The sequence below is a fragment of the Haliotis rubra genome, unplaced genomic scaffold (genome assembly GCF_003918875.1).
Source record: "Haliotis rubra isolate DU_JTF1 unplaced genomic scaffold, ASM391887v1 Scf143, whole genome shotgun sequence".
In the NCBI taxonomy this organism is placed as follows: domain Eukaryota; kingdom Metazoa; phylum Mollusca; class Gastropoda; order Lepetellida; family Haliotidae; genus Haliotis; species Haliotis rubra.
This window is the reverse complement of record NW_025765370.1, coordinates 1,054,968-1,082,651: the sequence shown is the minus strand read 5'-3', so window position 1 is coordinate 1,082,651 and position 27,684 is coordinate 1,054,968. Positions and strand designations below refer to the sequence as shown.

Here is a 27,684-nt window from a genome sequence, read left to right as displayed (position 1 = left end):
GTCAGTCTCCCCCTCATACTGACAATCATGCCTCGTAAGTCTAAGCATCGAATTCCTCTGCCATTCTTCACGGAGTCGATGCGCCAATCCTGCAGATTTTGTACAGGAGAAGCCCCAGCTCTATTTTGGCGTCCAATGTAGTCTCTAAGGTGCTTGATGGGGTTCTATCGGGGTTCCTTGTACGTCATGGTGATGTTTCGATGGCGTTGTTCTCCAAATGGGTGAGTCTAATTGACGACGTACCCCTGCCCAGCCAATTTCCTTTGTCGCCACAATTCCTCGGTATGGGGCATCAACAAGGTCATTGGCCTTCTCGATCTTTCTGGTCTTGGACGATCCTTCAGTTCACCGGTGACCACGTGCTTACTTACAAGTCAACTAACAACCGTTATAATGTTCACTTTGGCACCGATGCTGACATGGCATGCAGGCGTCATTCATGCCAATAAGTTTCCGTTTTACGAAAGTCTACTTCATGCCGTGTCAAGAAAAGTTAATGTTTAGAACTTTATATCAGTTCAGAGTGCACATACTGCAATTTTGAAATATACTCTCCCAAAAAGGAAACGCATCATGTAGCAATGAATTAAAACGTGATTCATTTTACAAAAGGTTTTGCTCTGTTTATGAGTCCTATGGTGTTTATGTTTTGAAACATCACAACAAAACGCACCATCCGGAAAATACCCGTATTTAACAGCATGATTTTCAATTTCGGCGTGTAGTGTCACAGAATACACAATTCACATGTAATGCACGTGAAAGTTGGGGATCAGATAGTCTCAATGATGGGTATAAAAGGTTGATCGCTGTCTGTCGATTATTCACTGTATTTGGAATATTGTTGACGAACGCAAAATGCCACGTCTAAGTGAAGCCAACCGTCATATCGCCATTGGTTTGCTTGAAGCTGGCCAGTCTCAACGTGCAGTTGCCCGACGCATGAATGTTCACCAAGGCACCATTTCACGGCTCTGGGAGAGATATCGCCGGCAGAATGCGGTAGCAGATGCCCCTCGTAGTGGGCGACCTCGAGCGACCACTGCGGCGCAGGATCGCTACATCCGGGTACATCACTTGCGTCATCGAACAGCTACGGAGACCAGTACCGCTCGACAAATACCCGGATTGAGGAGGCTTTCTGCACAGACCGTCAGGAACAGGTTGAGAGGCTGGTTTACGTGCCAGAAGACCTTATTTTGGCCCTGTGCTTCGACAACAACATCGTCGACATCGAGTTCAATGGTGCACCAACGTTCAGGCCTGGAACCTACCGAATTGGCGTAGAATCTGGTTCAGTGATGAATCACGATTTCTATTGGAACGACGCGATGGAAGAATGCGGGTGTACAGACGTCGACGTGAACGTGCCGACGCTTACGTTCCCCAGGCGGACAGATTCGGCCGTAGAAGTGATTGGGTGGGGGTGATGTCACCTGCCGTAGAAGTGATTTGGTGATGATCCAGGGCAACCTGACAGCCCAACGGTACTGTGACGAAAACCTACGCCCACACCTCCTTCCAATCATTGATCGCCAGAGGGAGTTGTTTCAACAGGACAATGCCAGGCCACACACAGCACGTCACACTAGAGACGTCACAACATCAATGTGCTCCCCTGGCCCCCAAGATCACCGGACTTAAACCCGATCGAACATCTGTGGGATGCCCTGGACAGACGGGTGCGACGCCGTAACCCTCAGCCCCAGACACTTCAGCAACTCGCACAGGCACTACAGGCAGAGTGGGCTGCGATTGGGCAACACAAAATTCTGAGACTTATTCGTTCGATGCCGAGGTGATGACGTGCAGTTCTGGTTGCCCACGGTGGTCACACGAGGTATTGACTTCACCGCCACCACACGTCTCCATGTGACACTCAAACTGACTTTCCTCGAGTTGGTGCCAAAGACGGATAAGTCTGCATTCCCAGAGTGCAATTTCGCTATATTTCATTGACTCATAAAGCCTACAAGATGTTTCAAAATATACATAAAAATACAGTTGAAATTCCTACATGCGTTTCTTTTTGGGGAGAGTATATATACCCCAGTGTGCTAGGCGCCTTTGCAGCACATGAACCTGCGACGAACTGCGTTTTATATATTGGGTGAAGCACGTGCTTTACATGTGCATTCGTGCATTCTAGTATGATCACCTGTTTGAATTAGAAGTTTTAAAATTGCCATTAGTTTCAGGTGGTGCTTAATTAACGCTCACGTGTATGCTTAGTTGCAACACGTTTACGCGCCGTTTGTCATAGGCCTTAACAGACATGTACATCCCAAAACGGCATCGCAGTTTACCCAATTCGAGAAAAAGCTGAATAGTACACTTTATTTTTAAAAAAGCAGAACCTTATTTTTACATATAAAGTAAATTTATTAATAACACTTTTTGGTTGTAACTCATACGATGGTTTTAAAGATAAGACAATGATAAATTTGTACAATAACAAACCTTTACTTCGTGTTGTATGTATTAAGATTGAATATAATCAGCTAAATGATATGCTAGTAATGACTATTTAAAGAAAACCAGTAAATAAATAAAACCTTTTTGCATTTAGTGTAATTTTCTACACTTATGGATGGAACAATGAGTCCATTCGCCGACGTTGTTCCGTGGTGCTTAAATTACCGGTGATATGACGCCGAAGTTGAACAGCTGCTTTAAGAGATCCAGTCTTAAATAATAATAACCACTCCATCTTATTATGTTCTCTTCGTGGTGTTTCGTCGATCATGTTTGTTTCTTTCTGTATGTATTATTCGGTTGTTGCTGCATTTTGATGATTCAGACGATGAGTTACACAATAGCACCATATTCATGCTATGCACGCATAGAAGATCACTACTGAATATAATCCACTTGCATACACCGAATATTATCATTACGTGAAATCCCTAGAAAGTGTCTGCTTTCTGACTTAAGCTAATACGATACTGATTCAAATACAACATGGACGCATCACACACACATACACATACGCACATACCACATAAACAAAAACTCATATAAAGATGAATATATCGCAGTATCGCAGTATCGCTGTTTCGCCATGTCGCGTATAACCATTTCGCATTATCGCAATTTCGCTTTATCGCAGTATCGCTATATCGTCATATCTTTATGTCGCAATATCGAGTTACCGATATGGTCGTTCCAGTTACCTAAATGGTCGTTCCAGTCTATATGGTCGTTCCAGTTACCTATATGGTCGTTCCAGTTACCTATATGGTCGTTCCAGTTACCTATATGGTCGTTCCACATTTTCCTGGGAGATGGTAGCTATGATGCTCTACTCGCTTGGTCCGTTGCAGGATGCTAAGTCAAGGAGTTAGGGGTCGGACGACCGTGACTCCTAACTAACCACCTAACATTCATGTACTGGCACACATATATTCAAAGATAAACGCAACACCAAGTTTATACTCACATAGTTTTTACTAAGTCCCAGCCCATCTCTCTACATACAACTTCAACAACAGACAGGTTCGTACCACACGGGCAACTGAGTGGCGTGGATCATTAGCTTCCTAAATGTTACGTTAGAACAACCCGCACTCTGAGCTCGTAATGCCAAACATGTCTTTTTAAATGGTTCGAACCTAGCCTGATTTTTGGTCACATGCTTCAACTCCTCGTTTTAATTCGTTAATCGTGTATCCGACCTTGCACTCATGTATGTCGTGATTGGATGAATATCGTGTGTTGTGGTTGGATGAATATCGTGTGTCGTGGTTGGATGAATATCGTGTGTCGTGGTTGGATGAATATCGTGTGTCGTGATTGGATGAATATCGGGCAGCACCGTTCGGTGACCACCTCTTTTAATTGATTTGTTATTGTTTCAATGTAAGATTAATCTGTTATGTATTTCAGGACGAATGTGTTCTGTGTCTCTTTCTATAGCCTACGGCTAAACGCCATTCTGAGGAGACTTTCCGTCTCCATACCGTGCCTAACCGTTGTGACTCCTGAGCAAAACTGGAAATCTAAATACGGAATCGGATGTAATTCTCTCGTGGTTTTAGGGATGCATTTTTACCTTATAACAATATCTGACTGACCCGTGAAGGTCCGTGTTAGAATATTGATCTTCAATAACCATTGCTTGTCGTAAGAGGCGACTAACAGGACCCATGCGACTAACGGGATCGGGTGGTCAGGCTCGCTGACTTGGTTGACACACGTCATCGGTCCATGTTGCGCTGATCGATGCTCATGCTGTTGATCACTGGATTGTCTGGTCCAGACTCGATTATTTACAGACCGCCGCCATATAGCTGGAATATTGCTGAGTGCGGCGTAAAACTAAATTCACTCACTCACTCATTCATATCTGACTATAAATCCGACTTCACACCCCTCCACTCCATAGACTCTCGTCTATTGAGTCTACTGTAAGAATCATACACATTTACAGGCGGTTTTCCACGGTGTTTAGGCAAAATGATCACTGTTTGGGTTCAATTGTTTACGACAGTATGTAATTCTGAAAACTTATCAGAACATCACCAGTTTTGATGAAACTATCTCTGTCAAACAACTTTATTTGTGTTAACTTTTGGTTCTTTTTCTTTTTTAAACACAACTGTATCCGATTACAAAAGATACAACATTGCCTTCACTTTGCATAGTGCACATGTACGTGTTCATGAGGGCTTTGTATGTTTGTTGCTTTACGCCGCACTCAGCAATATTCCAGCTGTACAGCAGCGGTCTGTAAATAATCGAGACTGGACCAGACGATCTACTGATCAAAAGCATGAGCTTCGATCTACCCAATTAGATACAATGACACGTGTCAGCCATGTCAGTGTGTTGATTATTTCCTGTTTGACTACCGGCACGTATATTTCTATTTGCTCGATATTCATTTATGATGCCGGTATAGGCTGATGGCAGGGTGTTTATACCTATGTCCTCTATTATATATGCTGTTTTCTTTCGTCAGGTTACATGCGCTCTTCAGTGTGAGTGAGTTTTACGCCGCTTTTAGCATTATTCCAGCAATATCAGGGCGGGGGACACCAGAAATGGCCTTCACACTGAACCAGGGTCTCTGGTGAACGCTTTAACCACACTCTTCAGAGAATTTGTCTATACAACATATTTTCTTCTTGTTCTGTTACTGTGGTGTGGTGATGTTCGCTGGATCCAGTCCCAACTGAGATTGAAGTTTGGCTTGTTTGGTTAACACTGATAACTGTAAACTATGTGGCCCAATTCGTCAACCCCAGTATACAGGGGGTTGGAGACTATCAGGGCCCTCCCACCAGCCTAAAACCACTGGCGGCCTAGTAATGATGTTAAGACACTGTTCTGTGAAAACGGACTGACATCTGACCCTGAGGCCTGCCCCATGGATCTTGTCTTTCACTGTCTTGTCAGATATCCCTCGCAATCCTGGAAATGCAGCCCTTAAAAAGGGTCCTGTGTGAACCACTATCACATAGCCACATAAAGCTCCTTGGCAACAATTTTATCACAGGGTCTAATAGGTCTCATACTGTTACTGAAACCAGGGAGACTATATAAGGTAGAGTATCCCTGCTGAAACCAAGGTCATCAGATGGTTCTCTCCGTCAGGATACAGTCACCTGTGATCGTTACATAGTGCTCCAGTTAGCCATGGCCTAAGTCTACAGTTAAATAAGTATTGTGATTTATATCACCCTGCTACTCTTAGGCCAAATAAAAACCATGTTGTGGTTCCGATTACACCTCTTTAATATTTAGGGTAGGTAGGTAGGATTTTTTTCATTTTTTTTTAGAAGTAAAGTTATCAATGTGTAATTGTTTATTCAATCAAGCTTGCAGCCATCATGTTGACTTTCTCTATCAGAATGACCAATGTCCGTCGGTGCTGGGGAAAAACAATTGTATCTGAAAGCTTATTTTATTCACACCGCTTAAAGAAAACAGGGTCGGCACCAGAATTCAAGCATCGGTCGGGTAATCGGAACCACAACTTTTTTTTTAGGCCTTAAAGACATACAAAATGCACCCAAGGAAGTGTCAGGTTCCAGTGCATGCTTGGCAAGTTGGCAAGAGATGCTCAATCAAATGTTCCATCAACTTTTTGGCTAATACAAGTTCAGAGTTGTGTTAGTGTTGTATTCTTTATTTTCAATACAACACAAGAACCAGCGTCCACAGTTTGATCATGATGATTCACTCACAGAGCAGTCTACAAAGTGTTTGGGCGTTCTCTAATTATGCTTATATTTAACCAGGATTTTTTAAACTGTTGAACTAATATTTCATTAGAAACAATTCTCATCAAACACCTGATCTTTTACGCTGATTCCTGCACATCAAAAACAAACTAGAACAAACTCTGAGCACCGTAGGATGATGACACCCTCAGACTAGTCTTAGAGAAAGATCACCACTGTCGATTTCTTTTCATATATAATCATTTCTAGTAACCAACAAATACATAAATATGATTCACATTTGTATAATCTATGAACTAAGTGTTCCTCCAGAATGACAGAATAAATTCCTTGTTTGGTCTAGGTCCGAAATGGGATCCTGGGCCTAGATTTTCAAAGCTCTCTTAGCTCTTAGATAGTCAGAAGTGCCATACATTAACATTAACTTACAACTATCTTAGCTCTAAGAGAGCTTTGAAAATCTAGGCCCTGGACCTTGGGTTTAAGAACCAAACATACTCTTAAGCCAAGTGAGATGACAGACACACAAACACAAGTCACACATTCATATATCAAGTATAAAAGACTTAACACTGCTGTAATACGAGGGATGCAGGTAATCCCTCAGTTCTCTCTTTGTCACCCACAGAAAGTCTTCAGTACTGTCCTCATCTACATTCACACTGCCTGTCTTGTACGCAGCCTTGAAGAAAAACAGCTGAAAAAAACAACATTACACAAACATCACTAGCCAGAATTATTATGCAACAAGCACTGTCACTGTGTCAAATTGGTGATATTAAGTAGATTGAAGTTCAAGGTTAACATGCCAAATCATGTTAATTTTATACTCTAATTTATGTTGTGCTGGATTTAAGGATAAGCATATGAAGCCTCACACTTAATGTTCAGTTCTTAATTCAATAAAGTGCAGTTTGATCTACTGGTAACCTAGTTTCACATTATTAAACACAGTATATTTCTCTTCTTATTGAATAAAGGTTACAAAAAAAACAGGAAGAATGACATCACAACATTCATTATGTTAAAAAGGAAATCACCCTTTCTTTTTTTACACATATATACACTCAATCAGATAAAGTGAGTGAGGTTTTACGCCACTTTTAGCAATATTTCAGCAATCTCATGGCTGGGGACACCAGAAATGGGCTTCACACATTGTACCAATGTGGGGTAGCAAACCTATGTTTCTAGCTTGACGAGCGAACGCTTCAACCACTACCCTACCACCCGCCCATAAAGAAGTGTCCCTTCTTATCACAGATATGAAGAAGGGTGAGTAAGCAATTATTGCTTAATGATACACAATGTAGGAATAAGGGCAGAGAGTTCTAATTGAACACTCTAAAATGGGCTGGTCAAAAGGTAACAAAATAATTCATGTTTCATGCTCTTAACTGATAATTAACAACATGTTAACTGGTTGAAACACCCCCATCAAGGCATACCTTTACTCCTGTTTCTGTTTCAGGACTTGACCTGAAGACGTACTGGTGTACGCCACAGGGGGCGTTCCCGACAAACTGGGCAGATAACTCCTCCCCACAACGGACACCAAGAACTCTCTCTGCAGTCTGTTCAACCAAATCTAACAATCATCCATTGCATGTATGATGGACAGTCACTTAGAATCATAAATCTAAAATCTAAGACCAAGTCAGCAAGCATTAGTTAGTCGTCTCTTACAACAAGCATGGCTTGCTAAAGACCAGTTCTAAATGAGAGTTATGTGATACAGCTCAACAATGCCACTGACAATTGAAAGGGAAAGGCACAGCCCCTCAAACTGTCCAAGATCATCTCTGAGTAAGTCAAGACCATGTACTTTAATACTAAACATTTTTGTTGCTTTATGATGCTGACTGTTGTAATGTTGTGACCCACCTCTCTCAAAGATTCTCCCTCCGACCAACTTCCCTGGGGAAACACCCACAGCGGCTTGTCCCCGACTTTCTGCTTCACCAGAAGTACCAACTTCTCTGTCAACTTCCTGTCCGTGGACTTCTTGTCTCCAGACTTGTCTGCATCTGAAACATCAGGTATTCTCAACTGCAATATCAGGGATCATCAGCTGAAACATCACAGGTAATCACCTGAAATATCATGTATCGTCATATTTGGTGAAGAATGCAACCCCTGGGCCTTGTGTTATCCGGATTCTTGCATTTAAAAAGGTATTCAGTTCGCACAGTCATCTATCATTTGAAATCATCTTGTCTTTTCATATTTCACATAATTATAGACACAAGAAGTAGTTTTATTCGAAGAGAAGACAGAGATTGTTTCAACCATATTGCACTATACTGTGATAGCTAAAGAAGTTAGTACGGAAGAATGCAGGTCCTGCCTTAAGTAGATCAACCACATTCAGACCAATTCAGGGTGAAGAGACAAACTACCAATGAAAATAATGAAAATGGAGAACTGTTTTATTTTCTCTCTTGAAAGTGTTCTCATCCATCCTATTGTTCAGCGAGCGAAGCGCTGACCAGTGCACTGACCAGTGAGGCGGTCAGCTGGGGTGAACTGTTTCGTCTCCATCTCCCACATGTCCTCCAGGTCAAGAGCTGTCTGTGTGACGGCCTCGGCTTCCGTCTCTTCAAAGTCATCCTCTTTGCGTCTCGCTTCTCTCAATCTGAAAACCCCAACTACAGGTACAGAAAACATAGAGTGCTAGAGGTACAGATAGTTCAAGCATAAAATACATTACTACTGTTTGAAATAACAAATGGTTGAAACACACTGACAATGTTCTTGACAATTTTACTGTAAAACCTTATCTTTAGAAGTAAATGTATTCTGTGAGTAGTTCAAAGTTTTGGTGGGAAGAGTCAGCCACAGTAGAGAACACAGTCATTCAGTACAATACATAAGCAGAACACAGACAATCTCATAATTATCAACGTCTAGTTACATCAAGTGTAGCAGAGCAAGGAGTCTTCCCACAGATGACAACCTCTCCGTGTCAGCTTGCTGAAGGGGTAAACCTCCATAGTTATGTGGATAAGGATCTCTCGTCACATGACTCAACAATTTTACCAACATCAGCACCAAATGTAGATAGATCAATGTTCATGTAATTACTGAACAAACTTCATCTTCATAGTCTACTAAATCTTTCTGTAAACATGAGTGAGTGAGTTTGGTTTTACACCGCTTTTAGCAATATTCCAGCAATATCACAGTGGGGGACACCAGATATGGGCTTCACACATTGTACCCATGTGGGGAATCGAACCCGGGTCTTCAGCGTGACGAGCAGACACTTAGTGCCTGATTTGAATCCTATGACAGTCATAAACAGTTTCATTTGAATCTTACATATCATTCCTGTGACGTATCTCATGATTTGATAAAAGGCTGTTCTCAAACTCCATCTTGTCGAGAAGCTCCCCAAACCTGTCCTCCATCTTGGTTTTTAGTTCTGTTATGACTGGGAATCTCTCCACACACACTGCACTCATCAGCTGCCATTGCTGAAACGACTTGCCTGTCTGGGAGCTGCTCGCGGAGCGTTTCAGATAATGAAATCCTAAAGCAAAACACATTATTAGTTTTCAGAAGTTTCTTACTAATACAGCAAGTACTTTTTGAGAAAATGAATTGACAAATACCAACCATGACTTAAGAAAGGGATGTGCACAATAGTTAAAACCAGTTTTTAAGATTTTCAACAGCCATTTTTAGCTATGGAGCTGCTACTAACACAATGGTAAATAATCAAAGCATCCATAAAAGAACATACTTTACAGTTATATAAGTTAATTAAATATACGTTCAGTTTGTTAAAATGTGGCTCTTTAACCTTATCAACTCATCTTTCAGATAGTCACACTTATGCTCATACCTTTATTAATAGCACGAAGCAAACATGACAGATAGGTATCCCATTAAATGTTTGTATACCAGTGCCCTTAATGTGAATAAAAACCAATAAGTATCTTGTCATCGACTTAAAATCACTGTATACACAAGGACTACCATTGTTTCATTTAAGCCACTCAACATGAACAAAGCCCTTTTGCATATCTAAAATGTTCATTAATCTATCATATAATTATATCATACCTTCTTCCAAACTATGTTGTAATAAATTCTTTGTTTAAATCTATTTTACTTCAGCAAATTAAGAATAGATATCAACTAGAAAAGATCTCATAGTAGTTATTTGTAATTCACACCATACTGCACATGTTCAGATGCAAATATTTGGTCCAAAATCTGAAGCAAATGTCAGTGACAGTTACAAGCTTGAGCTAAGACGTTCCCAGTTCAAGTTAATAAATCACCAGAAGTAATTTTACATATACAAGTGAGTCTGGTAATTCCGCGCAGCTGCAATAACGTACTTCCGTATCGAAGGTAAACATCGTCTGCTGCCACATTTACACTTGAAATCGGGACATTTCTACGAGGGACTGGCTTTTAATCACTAAAGGTAAGTAAATATCAGTAATTGACAGATAAATTGACAGTTTTATGAAAATTTGTTTTCTTCAGACTTTTAAACCTTTTTCTTCATTATTCATAATCGGATTTAATATGAAACACTCTTCCTTACATTGATGAAGTGATTTTGAAAATAATCTGGCCCTAATACGCTTCCATACTTCGGATCTCCAACTGGATGTTGCACAGAATTACCGGACAGCAAGCAATGTCGTAAGAACGCCGGTAAAGTTAACCGTATGGCATAATGCTACCTTAGAATCTTAGAGTCGTCAATAAAACTTATATTTCTAGGTAAATATGATGCATACCACCATGTTTAGCCACGTAAACCACAAAAAATAAGTGGCGTTAGTTACTGTGTTGCAATCGATGTGCTTATGTGCACGGAATTACCGGACGGCATTGTATCTGGAATGTATTTCAACGAAACCAGATCAATAAGAGTGGAAGCATTATCATAATTATGCTTCATATTACAATGATGAATTGCCTACAATGTTAAAATACAAGAAAATTAAGTAAATAGCCAAGCAACATTCCTAGTTTTTAGCAAAAGTTCCTCACCTAATTTTTAACTATAAACTATAGACTAAACTATAGTGTTTGCTCATCACAAAAATAGGCGGGGGATACGTGAGGAACTCTTTCCCTGATGGGCAAGCTAGAACTATGATTATGAGTTTGAATCCTGCTTCACACATGTGTAACAGGGATGAAATCAAACATATTTTATATTTGTTTACTTGTACCAATCAGGTTTTATCATTGTATATAGTGTATAGGATTGTTCAACAGACTACCGCTTGTTTACAATAAGTAATCTAATTAGTTGTTTGTCTATCTTCACCTCATGTATATACTTTTAGAGCTCAATCAGCTTATAGGGTCAGTTCATTCTTGATTTAAGGGTAGTCAGGTTATTCCATTTTAGTGTATTTACTCTATTGTCTTGATCAAAGGACTGAAGCCTGATTCTTTGTCTTGATTGGTGATTTTGAATATCTATGTAACCAACCATTTTAACACCTCTCAGCACTTGTCACAATCACTGCACTGCATCCACCATACAGATCAGTCCACAGGTTAGTTAAAATTATTACTTACTAAACTAAGTCTACTGTATGAATATATTAACCTTAATGATTGTATTAAATGCCTTTAAGTAATCTAATGTGTGATATGGTACATAGTTAGGGATTTATGAGCATGAATGTTATGAATGGAGTCATGGATGAATGTGTCAGATCTCATTGTAATGGTTGTGTACTATTTTAATCTAAATGCATATTGTAAGCTTTATCTGTATGATTATTGTCCTAGGTGTAATAATCAGGAAATTGTAAATATGGAAGTTATGATATTTAGATTATGTATATGTAGTCTGCATTGTGTACTCACTTTCAACAATGTGCTGTCATTTATCTTATTTACACAGTAGGTTACACCTTCCGAGTTTTGCTCAGTGTTCTGAGCGTTGGCGACCACCCAGGTCAAAGACTAACTTTTGTGTCACCCACAGGGTATGCGTTTTTATAGTTTCTCATCTTGATATGCCAAGATGCAAATGTTATATTGCATGTATATGTATATATGATCAATCAATGCAGATTTAGTATGTGTTTAACTATCAGTGACAATCAACTAATAGTTGTTTGAGTATGAGCTTATGTTTATGAACCTCTTATGTAATTATATTACTGCATATCATATGTATGCAGTGGCTTGATAATATCTTAATTGTTCTTTGGAATATTTAATTTACCCGTGTGTATATATGTGAATGTGTTTGGAAATATGGATTGCATATTTGTTATTATTATTACAGAGTGTCATGCCACAGCGACACAACAAATAAATACATCTCTCACGACCCGCCGCCTTGGTCATTTTTGACTGGACCAGCACAGGCTGCAACACATGTTTCTTGGTTTGTCTGCACCAGACTGCATTAACTACCTCTCTGTGCACCGTAAAAAACAAGTTGGACATTGCCTTGTTGCTATACAGAACGACAGATTGTTCCACGGTGCTTGCTCCAAGACCATAATGGTGATCTGAAGAAATAACTGGTACTATAACAATGCATTTTTACTTCACCTTGAAGTCGGTTTCTTCGAAAAAGTGAACGTAGTACCGCAAACCTCGAACAACTAGCAGCCATGCTGTCAGATATTACCCGAGAGTTACTTCCCCTTCGTTCGACAAAATAAAGCTCCACACAGCTATGGCCCGTTTGCGGTCCATCAAAACTATCGCTGCCATCGATGGCAAGCGGAGACTCCGGGAACCAGTCTATGCTGCCACCCGTACGGTAAACTGGTTCCTGGCTCTCTATGCCCTCCAAATCACAGTTGTCTTCAGCGTGACGAAAGTGTCACGCGATGAGATGGAGCTAGCAGCTTAAACTATATTACGATTATCTCTGCGCATCGTCAACTTGCGTTTTTTATGACACGAAGAGACAGAGCCCAGCGTGAAGATTTCTTCTTGAATCATATTATGATCTACTTTCGGTATCGAAACAAGTTGACACCACCTTGATCCATCACACGTCTGTGTTTGGAAGAGTAAGTCTAGAATAATTAGATCAACTGTGTTATGAAATTGTCACCTTGCATTCGTGTTGAGTCGGATGCGGAAGAAACATTCAAAGAACTCTATTAAGTTATAGTACAGTTTTCATTTTTGTTTCACATTTTATATCATAAAAGAGTTTGACAACATAACACGAAACTCACTTACTCAGGTAAAGAAACATGCTTCCCAAAACAGTAAATATATGATGATGAAATGTAATTACCATTTAGTTTCAAACTTTGTACGACTATAATACCCAGAAACCGGTCTTTTATTTTTATAACGTGAATCTGTTGGCTATTATATTATCTGGATGAGGCGTACTCACAGTTCTGCGCACAGGAGGCGTGGTGGGGTAGCCTAGTGGTTAAAGCGTTCACTCGTCATGTCAAAGACCTGGCTTCAATTCCCCACGTGGGTACAATGTGTGAAGCCCATTTCTGGTGTCCCCAGCCGTGATGTTGCTGGAATATCGCTAAAAGTGGCGTAAAACTAAACTCATTCACTCTGAGCACAGAGCCCCTAAACTGGGTTTGGTATTTGAAATAACTGTGCTGATCAAGACGTTCTGACACAGTTCAGGCTCTGCTAAAAATCTTGCCCATCAGATCCCCTTATTTGAAAATATCCCCAGTAGTTCTTGTCTGATTGTAATAAAGTATCCCAGCAGTGTAGGCTTTTTCAGATTTTCAAATGTTTGGATGGTATGGTGACTGATCCAATTTGATCCTATTTCTGTGTTTTTTACCTCAATATTTAATCATGTAAAAATATTATGTCTATTACGTATGCTATGATATCCAATACAACATTTGATATATGTATTTGAATCCATAAACTAAACAACCCCACTTTGCCATTGCAAAATAAATCTGAAATTTTACTTAGGTACATAGGTATATACAGTTTTTAACTAAGTCACAGCAAATGCATATATATATTTCTTATGTAACAATGAAGTTCCGTTTGTATCCTCAAAACAGTGTCAGCCCATCAGGTTTTTTTTCAGGCAATCAAACTTGCATGCTAAACAGGGATTACTACTCTCTTGCTGTAACCCTTGTTTGGTGGTAAACCTACACGTTATTTGTCATCATTCACTTGATGGTCAGTTAATGAATTTATAACAGGTATAATTAGTGATAACACCACTCAGATTACCCGACACAGGTGCCCATTTGGCATTTCTTGTGTCTGGAGTAAATACTCATCATTATAAATTGAGGTCTGATTTGGCAAATGTATTACATTTTATGGGTTATCTCCCAATTGACAGACACCTATTTGACAGACAGCCAGTTGACAGACACTAAACTAGAAGGTTAATTAGGGTAATACCTACAAGTACAATGGAACAGTCCGCTGTCTAGTGAGTAGAGCAGGGTGAGCCTGAAACAGGTTCGCTACTGAGAAGTTTGATTATGAGTAAATAGAACTTTGTTGTGATTAAATGATAAATGATTTCTCTTCTCAAATTTTAGTTTACTATCAATTACTATCGAATTTAAAAACAGGTTTGTCACTGAGATGTTTGATTGTGTTTATTGATAGAAAAGCCCCCTCCCAATAATAGCATATGTACAAACAGAAGTTACGTTTTGTTGGAGAGGTATAGATATGAACATTTTTGAAAACATTCTGATTTGCAGTAAATGAGACACCTGCATTGTCATGTAAGATACGATTAATACCAATCAGTGTTCTAATTTTAACGATACTTTCTAAAGATTGTAACAGTTTATGTCTTTGAGTAGTATACAATGGTCATTCAAGGAAATAATGGCCACATTGTCATGATGCGTCATATTTTGAATATTTATTCTAAATAAATCGTAATTAAGTGCACTCGTCATATATCTTAATATTGTGTGCAAAACATATAACTTCTTTATTCCATATGAATAATATTTAGGTTCACATTTGACTTTATTTGATTTATATGATACAACAGTGTCGGAATTCCTAATAGCTAAGCTAATGTTTTCAATATGATGATGCCGACTCCCGTTAGACTAGAAGGTTAAACAGAAATGTTTATGAAAACAAACTGTTTTTATATTGCAGCAATGAAAATTCAAATTACTGTCTTTTCGTCCATCTTTCAAAATAAATAATATAGCTTCAGTTTGTTCCTGTGTTTTTATTTTGACTAGTCCATTATAATGTGTAGGTAAGAGGTAGTAGATAATCTGTTCTCTGAACCGTAAATGTTGTTGTTTTAAGGTGTCTGCGAACTGGCTGTCTGCGTAATGGGAGGACACCATTTTATGTAATATGCACATGGAAGTACAGTAAGAGGAATTATCAGCTGAGTTCAAACATCGATCAAAGGATTAACCTATAACATGCTGATTGATTATGATTGCTTTTATCCTTTGTCAAAAGATAGTGTTTATGTATGTAGATTTACTAATCTACACTGAATACATATTGATGGATACATTCCTCGAAAAAGGTAATAGCTTGATATTGTTGCTATAAGTATAACATTAGTCTGTGTTGATTTTAATATTTGCATTTTGTTTTTATTTATTTGTTATGGCATTCGACAGAATCATTATTTTCACCGTGAAGTGTAATGAGACAGACAACATACACTAGATCGCGCTCAGGGTGTGTGTGTGTGAAATATGATACGCGTTGGCAATCTATAAAATGTCTAGATATTACAATCATGTTATATATTCACTAAGTAGCATATCGTGTGCATTTTCTTAAGTTTCAAAATCCATACAAATATGATGATAAACTAATTAGGATTATAAGACAAAATATAAAGACGTACATTGACTTCATTATTTCAGTCCTAACATTTTTTACCACTGGCAGATGGTTAAACATAAAATGTTTTCGTTTGTTATCAAAATAATGCCATTTAATACAATGTTCAGACTGACTAGTACTGAACCCAAGCTCAATACTCTCCCCAAGTGAATATTTTTTTATAAGAAACCAAATTATTCATCAAAGTCTACATAATTTTACAACAAAGTCAACATAAGATTATTGAGTAAAAAAGATTTCATCTTTGTTGATCGGTCTATACTTATACTATCAATTGCGCATGAGGGTGGCGCAGCAGCGGTAACGAACCAGTTATGAATTCTGGGATATCATCCAGGTACTCACTGGAGGAAAACAATAACAAAAGCAACAACCAGTCCATGGAAATTGCTCTGGATCAGTGGCCCTTTAAAACAACTCAAGTTAGGCCAATAGACCGATCCAGTCCCAGCCAATTAGCCCACCCACTTCGTTTTTGATGTTAGGGGGGACAACCACTAACTTATCACAATAGCGTCACTGCCGGCAAAATGTACGTGATTGCGAACATTGTTGATGGATTCTGCTTGTGGTACTTTGGTATCCGTCATGTGTGAATGATGTTTAAAGAGGCAAGTTATACGTATGTGATTTTTAATATATTTTATCTGGCAGATTTCAATAGAAATACACAATGCCATTTTAGAAAGTGGTCAAATGTAACATAGAAAGTGTAATCCCAAATATAACATGTTAGATTTCAACATGTTAGGCAAGTGTTGTTCCAGCTTCCGCAGTTGAGTATGTAGGTCATAAAATGTTTATCTGGTACACTGATGAAAGTGCTTATAAATTTTATTTTATTTTTTTTTTTAAAAAGTGACAAATCAATAACATCCCAGCTAACATGAAAATACTCAACATCACACGAAGGTTATAAGACAACACATTTTCCACTTCCAAGAGGTCAGTTTAGTTGCATCTGGCATAAACCATTTTATATACACTCTGACCAGAGACCATATTATATTATATGGTTACTGCTGTCTGATAAATCATGAGTTGCACACTTTGTGTTAGTTTCATTGTATCTGGACATAAGGTTTTATCAGTGACATGAGCACATTCTAATACTAGTACTTGATCTTCGGTTATTCCAAAATATATCTGGCTGTTATTCATTTCAGGTTTTTCAATTTCATAATGGAAGATGCTCACCGGAACGTTATACAAAGGAATTGGATGTTTTTGCTGGAAAAAGTTATCATAACTACAGGTGTGTCAGACTATATGTTTCAGGAGCGAGTATTCTCTGAGGACATGCTGGATGAAATTTACAGTAAATTAACAAGAAGACAAAAAGTGACAGAATTCTTTAACTTACTTGTAAGAAGAGGTCCTGATGCCTTTGACACGTTTCTTACTGCCTTGCGTAACACAGAGCAAGAATTTATAGCTAAAAGGTTGCTTCAAGATTTGGAAGTTCCATCATGTGATGCTGCTGTAGCTCAACTGTGTTGACATATGGTTTGTTACTATGGTTTCCTTGAGAACATGAACACATTACAAGGCCACATCTCCTTCTCGATTCAAACTTGTGGTGTATGTAACATATCCAGACCTGAATAGGCAACAACTACTTTTTTACAGCTCACCCTCATGACCTGCTAACATGACCATCTAACATGACCATCTAACATGACCATCTAACCCAGCTTATAGCATTAGTTTCTGAAGTGCTTGGTCCACACCATGTACAGGGTGGACATGTTCGCATCCAGACAATCAGGTGTAACTGGACTGGAATCTCGCTCTGAATACTATTGTGTGCATTCTCTTAATGTGACCTCACATCAGGAATTTCAAGATCACATGACAGTCTTTTGATGTGTGTATGGTGTTAAATGACCAAACACTCATTATAGAAGAAGTAGAAGTTTGTGCTGGACAAGTGTTGTAATGAGTGGCACCAGTCTAGCAGAGCCTGTCTGAATCACACTTTCACGCTGGAATCAAGGTGAACCTTGAGTCATCCTTCATAATCCAGTTTATTACATCTCAAATCGTCCACCGAAATGCGTTTTCATTTGTTTTGAGTGCCCTTTGGAAGAGCATTGTGAAACTGACGTTGAAACATTGATGAATTGTGACCACAGACAAGATCAACGATTGAGGCAGCTTATCAGCTCCAGTGATTCAAGAGCAGTTTAGTTTTTGACTTTTTCCAAGACTGCGATATGGCAGTATTAGATGTTCTCAAGCCTAATGTAAATATATACATTTTAATATGTATTTTAATTTTAACATTTACACCTAAAAGGTAACTTTGTATTGTGTTTGTTGTCATTGTTGCATATATCATCAAATTACATTAAATGTCACAATATGTGATATGACAAGAACTTCATGCAATAATGTACAGTGATAATTATGTGACATAATAATTTCTTAAAAGAAGTCATCTGCTTTATCTGTTAACAAGCTAATCCACTTGTTTTGTATTGTTGATAACCTGAATTTGTTTTCAAGCAACATTAAGTTGAAAATCAAGTAGATTGAAATCTTTTTTCTGCAAGAATCCATTGTTAAATCAGAATAAATGTGAGGGACTACTCTTTTGTTGTGAAAGAAATCACATTTGACCTGCCAGATTGACACAAGAAGTAGAGTTTGAAATCATGGTATTTGCTCTTTTCCAAGAGTTTCCAAACAATATTTCTGTTGTACTTTCACAATGGAGCATTGGATAACAATCCTCTACAATCTCTATGTTTACAGAATAGTCATATAAGGGACCGTACATAATCTATGGCTAGGGGGGTGATGATGATTTTTTTGGAGAAGCATGTACAATATGAATGATCCCCCCTAAATTTTATGTACAAAATAAGTGACCCCCCTCCATATAATGTACAAAATCAATGACCCCCCTTCCCATAATTCCTAAGCATAATTTTTAAACATACTTTTATGTACAAAATGCTGACCCCAGCTTCCCAGAACAAAATTGGAGGAGCCCCCAATCATTTCTTTCCCCTCTCTCTCTCTTCACACACACACACACACCAAAAAAAGCATAAATTATTAAGGGTCCCTAAGATGCAAATGTTTTCGCTAATACAACTACCCTGGATGACTCTTGGCTGATAGTCTTTGATAAGGGAAATCTATGGCTTTTTGTCTTTTAATCATTTTAGCTATTAAAGTGCTAATAATCTTAATGTGAAGTATTTTGAAGAGAAGTTGGTCTCCAAGGTTTCAATTAACGTCCATTACTGTAACGATGCATCAAACTATCGATGCATTGCAATTGTTGAGTCTCCGATAACAATTAGTCGGCAGAAGAAATGAAAAACTATTGATGCATCGATAGTATGTGTGACTATCGATAGTTTAGTAATTGACTTCCATTGATAAATGCGCAGTGTGGGTGCAGACTTGCAGCTTCATTGAGTTTTAACTGTTTACTTGATCTGGGTTTCAAGTCTTACTTCAACTTGTTTTTACTTCATATAAACTATACATTCGTTTGGGAAATGACTTCAAATGAGACAATTCAAGGAGAGAAGAAACTATGCAGTAGTATTGTAATAGTTGGTTGCAATAGACTATCGCTATCACAATAGTTGTTTTGTTTCCCACTCAGTATTCACCCCTACTGTAAACATCACTCCATTCATGCACAAGCATCTTGTAGTTTCCACTACTGTGGTATAGCAGTAGTTGATTCTAACAGGCTTCAAATATAATTTTTATTTTTATACATGTGTTTTATGAATATATTGTATTTTGTATTTTTATACCTCCAGTTGCTCATCACGTGTGAATGAGATGTGTAATAAAATGTGAAAATATTGAATAAATGACTACAATAGACCATTCTCACCTGTTTTGAAAGGCACAATCCCTCATTTCAGTTGAAGCAATATATGAGTGAACTGGTTTGTGTCAGGAACAATGTTTTGGAATGAGATGTGCAGGTAAACTGGGTTTCATGAATGTGGCCTGCGAGTAACTCCAGAATGGGTGGATGTAGCCACGAAAACACCTCACTATTTCCCTTACAGGATATGTTCTGGGTACATGAGGACCCTTTCTGTGTTCAGCTTTGCAGGCGCGTAGTAAGCCAAGTTTTTCGTGTTAGCCCAATAGGTTGCAAAGCTTTACATAGTATTGAGGGCTTGCCCAACCTTTTTATGTGTAAGCCCGTCATGTGTCATGTGTGAGCCCAGGCTTTTTTTTTATAATGGTAGCTACACCCCTGCCTTGGAATCCTCTATGGCAGTCAACATGATTAGCATCTCGAGTAACCAAGAGTTGGATCCCTTTGTCATGCCAGGATCTGATGACCTGATCAGGAATCCTCAAAGGATCCTATCCTTAGAAGAACTAACAAGTCCAAGTCAACAGGATCAGCATTTATAGCAAATAATCCAGAGTTGTGTCCATTTTTCTATACCAGGATACGTGGATGCAGTGTAGATCCTTGGCTAGTGCAGTGGTTAAGGGCTTAATGCAAATATCAGTGTAGGAAAGATAGCCCGTCCCAACGTCCGAGACGGGTGAATTTTGTGGAGGATGGGTTAAGAAAATATCTAGTCCGTCCTCATGTCGGGTCAATTTTAGCAAACCAATGACATATACAATGTATATAATGATTATAACCTTTTTGAATATTTACTGCTGAAGGTGTTTTATTTATATTTGGAGGACAGGCTAGATTTTGGCAGGACTGGTAAAAATTTTGACCTGCCAGTCCTGTGGACAGGCTAGATTTTCTACATCTTTCCTACACTGCAAATATATATATTTTCATAGATATACCTCAAGATCCTGAAGTTTTGGGTTTGATGACTGATGAGGGTAACATGTAACATCACGTGGTGTCCCTCATGCTACAAACAAATACTGATTAAAGAGTGGAAATCTCAACTTGAATATTGGCACATGGCTAGTGAATGTCTGAGTGATGCCTCAAACATCAGTCAGCCAGTATCATAGTTATTATTAGATCACTGCATCCTGACAATGTATTTTATAGTAAGTGTGGCAAGATATGGTAAGATTGAAAGTTGGGAAATGCACAAACCCATAGTCAAGAGAGGGAAAGTATTCGAACAGTCGGCCTAGTCACAGAATATCACCAACACGTCATGGGTTTGATTGCATTCCTCTAGTGGTGTTTGTTTGTTTGTTGTTTAATGCTGCACTCAGCAACATTCCTGCTATATGTGGTCTGTAATATGGTACTAGACCAGCCATTCCAGTGATCGACAACATAAGCATTGATATACGCAGTTGGGATACGATGACGTGCGTCAATCAAGTCAGCGAGCCTGAAGACCCGATCACGTTCATTGCCTCTTATGACAAAGACCAATTCTCGCGTCTTCATGGGTAGGTTTTTTGTTCTAACCAATGATGGTCTGCTTCCAGCCAAAGGTAAACCACTTGGTGCCAGTGATACAGGGATGAGAATTTTCCATGGATCCATGGATTTTATCGTGCAGGGGTCACTATTGTTAGTCGAACTGAACCCCATCAAAGCAGACAGTAGGCCTCTGACAGTCAACACTAGGTCTGGAAGATGAGCTGTGCACCTCTGACGTAAACTAAACTTTGAAAACATTAATAAATAAAGAAATATTATAGACAAATTGTTAACTGAAAGTAAATGTTTACCAACACTACAAATTACTCATTTGGTGACAAAAACACAATAACATAACTGTACAAGCTTGACTCAGTTCACGAAAGCAACCCATCCTGAAAATACTGGACATACTCTTGGGTCAACACTCCATATGATGTCACCTAAAATGGCACATGCTGGAAAGTTTTTAAATTATATACTTGTACTATTATATATATGACCAAAAGGAGACTTTTGTTGATCATGTTTATTTACATCATATTTTCAGTAAAAAATCATCATACCAGGCATTACAGGTTAGACAGGTGCCCAGTGACTCCAGTCCTGACAGGTGACAAAGTGGATTGGGTGGTCAGTTTTATGGTTAAGTGCATGTGGCAGTGCATCATCTGATGAAGGATCTGACCATAAACATGGAGTGCATACAGGAAATAGAGTTATCCGTTACCAGTACTTGACTGACTTGGGACACTGAGTGTCTATTCAAGTCATAACTGTTAAAACTAATGTACAAAAGTTGATGTAAAGGACTGATTATTTCATAACCCCACCCCAGTTAATCCTGATGACACCTGACAGCCCCTCAATAATGTTCAAGATTTCAGCCTATATATTTGAACCAAAAGAGAACCATTTCATTTTTCATTGTTGTTATGTATACTGAAAGAAACAAATAAAGGAACACAGGAAAATTCAAGCATTCCTTTAATACTTTCCAGTTTTCATCACCAGCTTTGAATAGTGCTGTGGGAGGAAATCTGAGATTAAATAATGAAACACTGCCTTGAAGTGGTGTTCCCTTATTCGTTTCCCTCATTATATTTTAGTGAACCCCTCTTTTGCTGTCATTTTTAAAGACCCAGCTTTAATCTCATTTGTCCAGCCCGCCTATAACAAATGACCAGTCTCTTAATAAAACATATGTTATATTTGGGATTACACTTTCTTTGTAAAGTACAGATTCTAGTACTTTTGTTGGCTTGAGTCCCATCCGGTAGTGTAAAAACAGTGTAAAGAAAGTGTAATCCCAAATATAACATATGTTACATTTGACCACTTTCTAAATTGCATTGTGTATTTTCAAAGTCTCTTAATAGGTTGAAGGAAACATGCTTCAGCTACGTCTATATGTTTCCAGGTGATAATCTGATTTATTCCACGATTCAAGTTCAACAAAATCGAAACAAGAAATTACGAGAAAATCAAAAGTGATTTCATTTCACTTAAAACTAACTAAAAAACATATATTAGATCTTAGTATGTCACTGTGCAAGGTTTTTGGACAAACTTGATCTTATCCAAAACATACATGTGACCTTCACAAATTTCTATCCATCAGTACCGGATACACCTTAACTAAACATGATGAAGATAAACGTAAAAATGGGAGAGTCAACAAACATCTGTTGACTGAGCAAGTTTTCCCGTAATCAAAATAATGCATACAGTGCTAAACGAGGTTGACTTGCACTCTTGATGATGAAAATATACATTAGAACAGTACTGGACACAGTCAATACGGATGATGATATTGTGTATCAAGTAGGGGAATCCTTCTTAAACTCCTGCTTGAACTGTGTGGTACAATCCATTAATACCCTCACTGTTGCTATGTACTTTTCTTCATTACACTGCAACATGTCAACTGACACAGCACCCCACTACACTACTGTCATCAGAAAACCAGCTCTGTAGACTGGCTCTGTTGAACTCAAAGGAATTATATTATCAGGACTTGCTGGCTTTATGCCAGACACATATATTTGGACATTGTTATCACTATGGCTACAAAAAAGATAAGCTACAGCATTACCTCCTTGCTGACACAAAGTTGTGGCACTCGGATTCATAGATGGGAATATATACAATAAAGACATCACTCTTACTAATACTTGATAAAAACATGAGTCTAACTTAAAGCTAATACAGCACTATGCAGATGAACAATTCATGCAAAAATATCACAGTTAATTCATATACATTATCATCTTGTAACTATGAAACAGCAAGTATAGTATGGTAAGTATGAAGCATCTGTGCACCATGGCTTTAGTGTCACTGGTAAATCAGTTTTTATACACCACTTAAAGAAATAAAATTCTACATGCATCATAAAAAGTATATTCAGGGTGATTTGTCAAATCACTTAGTTTGTGGAATAGGGGAATATGCAAGGCATTATATAAATATGATATATCCTTAACCATTTATTCATTGTACACTCCCCAGGAAGTTGAGAATGTGTTTGACACTTGTCTGATGACCTTTGGAACAATGTCGATGAATTGGGTTCTGATGATCTTTCTTATATACATATATGTATGTTAAAGATATAAAGTGTGAAATTCCTTCTAAAAATAATGTATTTAGAAAAACAAACTACAAGCATATTGGAGTGAAGAAACATCACTCCTGTTACCAAGCCTGCATCTTGGTGTCTATAGCAGACCTTGGGACATTTACTTGAAAATACATTCACCTCCCTTCTCAGCCCCAGCAGCCAATACTCATCCCCATTTTAGCTTTAGCAAAGAGACTTGGAGGATCCTGTAATACGTGTGGGTTCCCTATAGCATTATAACACATGACCATATACATAGCATTATGTAAGTGGACCTGATTCAGGCATATTCGTCACAACTTGTTGGATTGTGTTCATCCTTGTTTAACAAGAGTATATCTCCATTAGATTACGATTTACCCTGGACCTCTTTTCCAAGTAAAGTCTAACGCTGTTGTGTCAAACTTACAGTTATTTGAAGTAAAGCTGAGTCTTTATTCTTTATTTTGAAATATGTTATTTATTTGTCATTTTGTGATTGTGTTGAAAATCATATATGTCAAGGTATTTGTCACTTCAACTGCAACACAGTGTTTGGATGTAGCTTTGTTTTTGAGGAAATGCTAAAAATAGCTATCTAATTACATTGTTTTTTCACGATGGGACAAAGTGGCAGCTATTTGAGCTTGTTACATCATGTCTCTAACAGAGTGCAAACACATGAGGACCTACCTCTTTGTCTTAACGCATCTCTTCAGCCTAAACAGAAGTAATCTACAGCAGTAATCTACAACAGTTTTCAAATCAGTTCTAAACTACTTCACTCCAACTATATGGATGACTGGAGATGAATGCCAAACTCTCATTCAGAAGAGCCATTTTGATTTGTTGTCCGATTTGAAGTTTATGAGTAATCAAAAATTCTGTCCTAAGTGATAGGAGACAAAAACCTTGGGCCCTAAGTGATCTTAGCACTGTAACTGTAACAGAGATCTAAGTTAATGTAATAGGGATACTGTTGTCTTAGTGCTAAGACATCTTTGTGGAGAAAGGCCCTGTATATTAGTCAATGCACAAAGGTCCAGGGTATAAATGGTAAAACATTGGAGATAAAATACCCTGCATTAACCAGGGTGCACTCTAAACCTTGTGTCAATGTGAGTTTTGCACTGTATTCTTGATGATGTCCCAGTCTATAGTACACATGTTCTCACAGGCCCGAAGTGCCTTTACAAATGCCTGGAACGTTGCTCTGCCTGCCTCACGCTGTCTCCACTTCGTAAATACATTAAACATCTGCAAGTATGGTGTATGGCCAGCTAATTTGGCCTGTTCAATTTGAGCTTTGGTCATCTTAAGTTCAATGGCGATGAATTCCCAGCCAATGCCAAATGCCTGCACCATTCTGCTCAACTCTTTCTCCTGTATTTTGTCCGTCCTGCGTGAACCTGGCACACTCTCAAACCAGTCCTCTGAAACAACAGACAATAAAATTCCAATATTGAAAATATACTTGACAATCTGAATTCCACCTCAACATCATGGTGAGGACACATCTTCGATCCAAAGACACACTGAGTGTAAACATTTCAAATAATGCAGGGTGACATTTGTTTTTCAATGAGAATATAGATAATGAGATAAAAGATGTCATAAATATTTATCTATCCCATAGACCAACAGGTAATGCCAAGTATTAGAAATTTTATTAGTCTTGGATCACTTGCAGATTTCCACTCATTCTAAGTTTAATTACAGTGGGCAAACAGATTTATTAAAATTCAACAAAAGACAAGTCTTGTGATTTTCATCATTACCTTCTTCAACTTCAGAAACCAGAACAGTGTTTTCGAGAATTTTAGCAACATGCGGGTATCCAGCTCCTTTAATTGCATCTAAGAATACTGTATAACCATTGCTTCCTGAGTTGAATAATTTAGTTAGAAAGACTTCAGCCCTCTTGCTTCGAATATTTGGCATGGCATTTTTTACTTCTTCCATGTCATCCATAGAGAAAATGCCACTCTGAAACATTTTATCAACTATGTCTTTTCCATCAAGTTCACTTTTAAGGAATTCATAGTTCAACTGTAACCGTTTCTCATCTTCTGGAGGAAGTCTGCCTCTTTGCTGAGTTGCCATCTGTGAAGTAACTAACAAAAAATATCACATAGAAATTTATAACATGTTGGTATGAACTGTTCAACTCATAAATTATCTATTCCTTCATTCATTATCTATTTACAGTCATGCCCCACTTATCCAGACACCTGTGTTTTTCTTGAATTTGTCTGGATAAACGAATTTCTGCATATCTGAACCGCGGACTATATTGAAAAAAGACATACATGTCATCCATGCTTTCGCATTGTTCCTGCACCTAACATAAATTTCCAGATTAAAGTCACTACCAAAACAACAGGGGTGTCATGCCTTGCCAATCACAAAAGGTTTACGTCAATCATCAATGTCACCTTGCTAATTATGGGAAGTTAATCCTCTCACACTTCAAAGACTGCTGACCTCTTTTAGGTTAGGGCACGCAAGGCCACTCAGTAAAATAGGTGTGTAAATATACTGACAGGTGCTCATCCATCCTGATATATGAGAAAAAAATGCATATAATTTAGCGTTTTGTATGTAAAAATGACCATCCGGTTACAGAAACCGGATTTCCGGATAAGTGACTAATTTTACAATGTTGTGAATTCGTTTTAAGGAATATTCGTTCGGAAGGCAAGTTTTCCGGATATCTGAGGTTCGGATAAACGGGGCACGACTGTACTTAGTATATTTTAAGGGTGTAAGTATGGTGAAGGCATCTCAATAAAACAGCAATACAGTTTGCCAGCTCACCAAACATGATAACATGGTTTAGGGAATTTGCATTTGTAGAAAACCTAGCATGTTAACAACATTATTATTTTACTTGACAAATATCAAATACATATATGAACACTTGAATATGTTTACTGGAGTTCGATTGATTATATGTATGGACATTTTTGAGTGGCAATTACTAAATCAATGAAAAAACAATCTCCTTTACCTGTGTACCATTTAAACATACCATGTATCCTTTTAACTTAAACATAGTGACTTAAGACATGTTGCTATCAGAGAGGTAAAGGAACAATTCAATGTTTACAAGTTAGCACATAAAGTTTCATTTTTGCATTGCTGTTTAACATATATTGTCTGAAAATATGAAACTATTATAAATAATGCCAAATCAACACAAATCCACAAATACAAAGATATATATACACTAATAAAAAAGCCATTATACATAGATAAAAAACTCTACACGATTACTCATCTACACCAATAACGTCCCACTGTAAAAAATATGTAGACAACAGTCGTAATCGATAATGACAGCTGATGAATCATAACTGACTGACTGGCAGACCTGCCCTTAAATCAATATACCGTACATCTGGGGCATGCATCTAATGTATACATTTCATTACAAGACGTAGGCCTATATCTGTTGTAAAATTAGTCGATTATTCTTCGCTAATTGTGTGGGTTGTTTTCGGCTATGTGTGACTGATTATACATACATGATCATGCAAGAGTAAACTGAATATGGGCCCGTTATTTACACACCTACGACGCCCTGTCTTTCACAACAAGCTTACCTTTCAAAGGTCCGATCGACAAGGTAACAAACACAGCTGAAGAAACCGGAAGGCAAGCTTTAGGGAGCGGTTATTACATATTATGGGAAGTGAAAATGTATCATGCATTGCTTGATTATGCGTAAATTA

At 38.2% G+C, this 27,684-nt stretch overlaps 2 protein-coding genes and 1 long non-coding RNA gene across 4 annotated transcripts; 1 reads left to right on the top strand and 2 right to left on the bottom strand.

The window, feature by feature from the left end:
• The first annotated feature begins 484 nt into the window (after window positions 1-484).
• On the top strand, window positions 485-14,996 carry LOC124269223. Its single transcript, XR_006896462.1, has 3 exons — window positions 485-498; window positions 7,271-7,274; window positions 14,803-14,996. It is a non-coding gene; the product is annotated as an uncharacterized LOC124269223 (long non-coding RNA).
• Window positions 6,115-13,194, bottom strand: LOC124269222 (39S ribosomal protein L46, mitochondrial-like). Of its 2 annotated transcripts, XM_046704238.1 has the most exons (7): window positions 12,735-13,193; window positions 10,994-11,045; window positions 9,507-9,717; window positions 8,687-8,820; window positions 8,070-8,212; window positions 7,634-7,759; window positions 6,115-6,882 (listed from the first exon to the last, which is right to left on the bottom strand). In XM_046704238.1, exons 3-7 carry the CDS (start codon window positions 9,647-9,649, stop codon window positions 6,730-6,732), a joined length of 699 nt encoding a protein of 232 aa, XP_046560194.1. In that variant the 5' UTR covers window positions 9,650-9,717; window positions 10,994-11,045; window positions 12,735-13,193; the 3' UTR covers window positions 6,115-6,729. The 2 variants fall into 2 exon arrangements, with proteins under 2 accessions (XP_046560194.1, XP_046560193.1); XM_046704237.1 differs by lacking the exon at window positions 10,994-11,045 and having other exon boundaries at window positions 12,735-13,194.
• Window positions 14,997-22,757: 7,761 nt separating the features above from the next.
• Window positions 22,758-27,612, bottom strand: LOC124269221. Its single transcript, XM_046704236.1, has 3 exons — window positions 27,556-27,612; window positions 25,729-26,064; window positions 22,758-25,383 (listed from the first exon to the last, which is right to left on the bottom strand). The coding sequence occupies exons 2-3, from the start codon at window positions 26,051-26,053 to the stop codon at window positions 25,064-25,066; spliced, it is 645 nt and encodes a 214-aa protein (XP_046560192.1). The 5' UTR covers window positions 26,054-26,064; window positions 27,556-27,612; the 3' UTR covers window positions 22,758-25,063.
• Window positions 27,613-27,684: the final 72 nt, after the last annotated feature.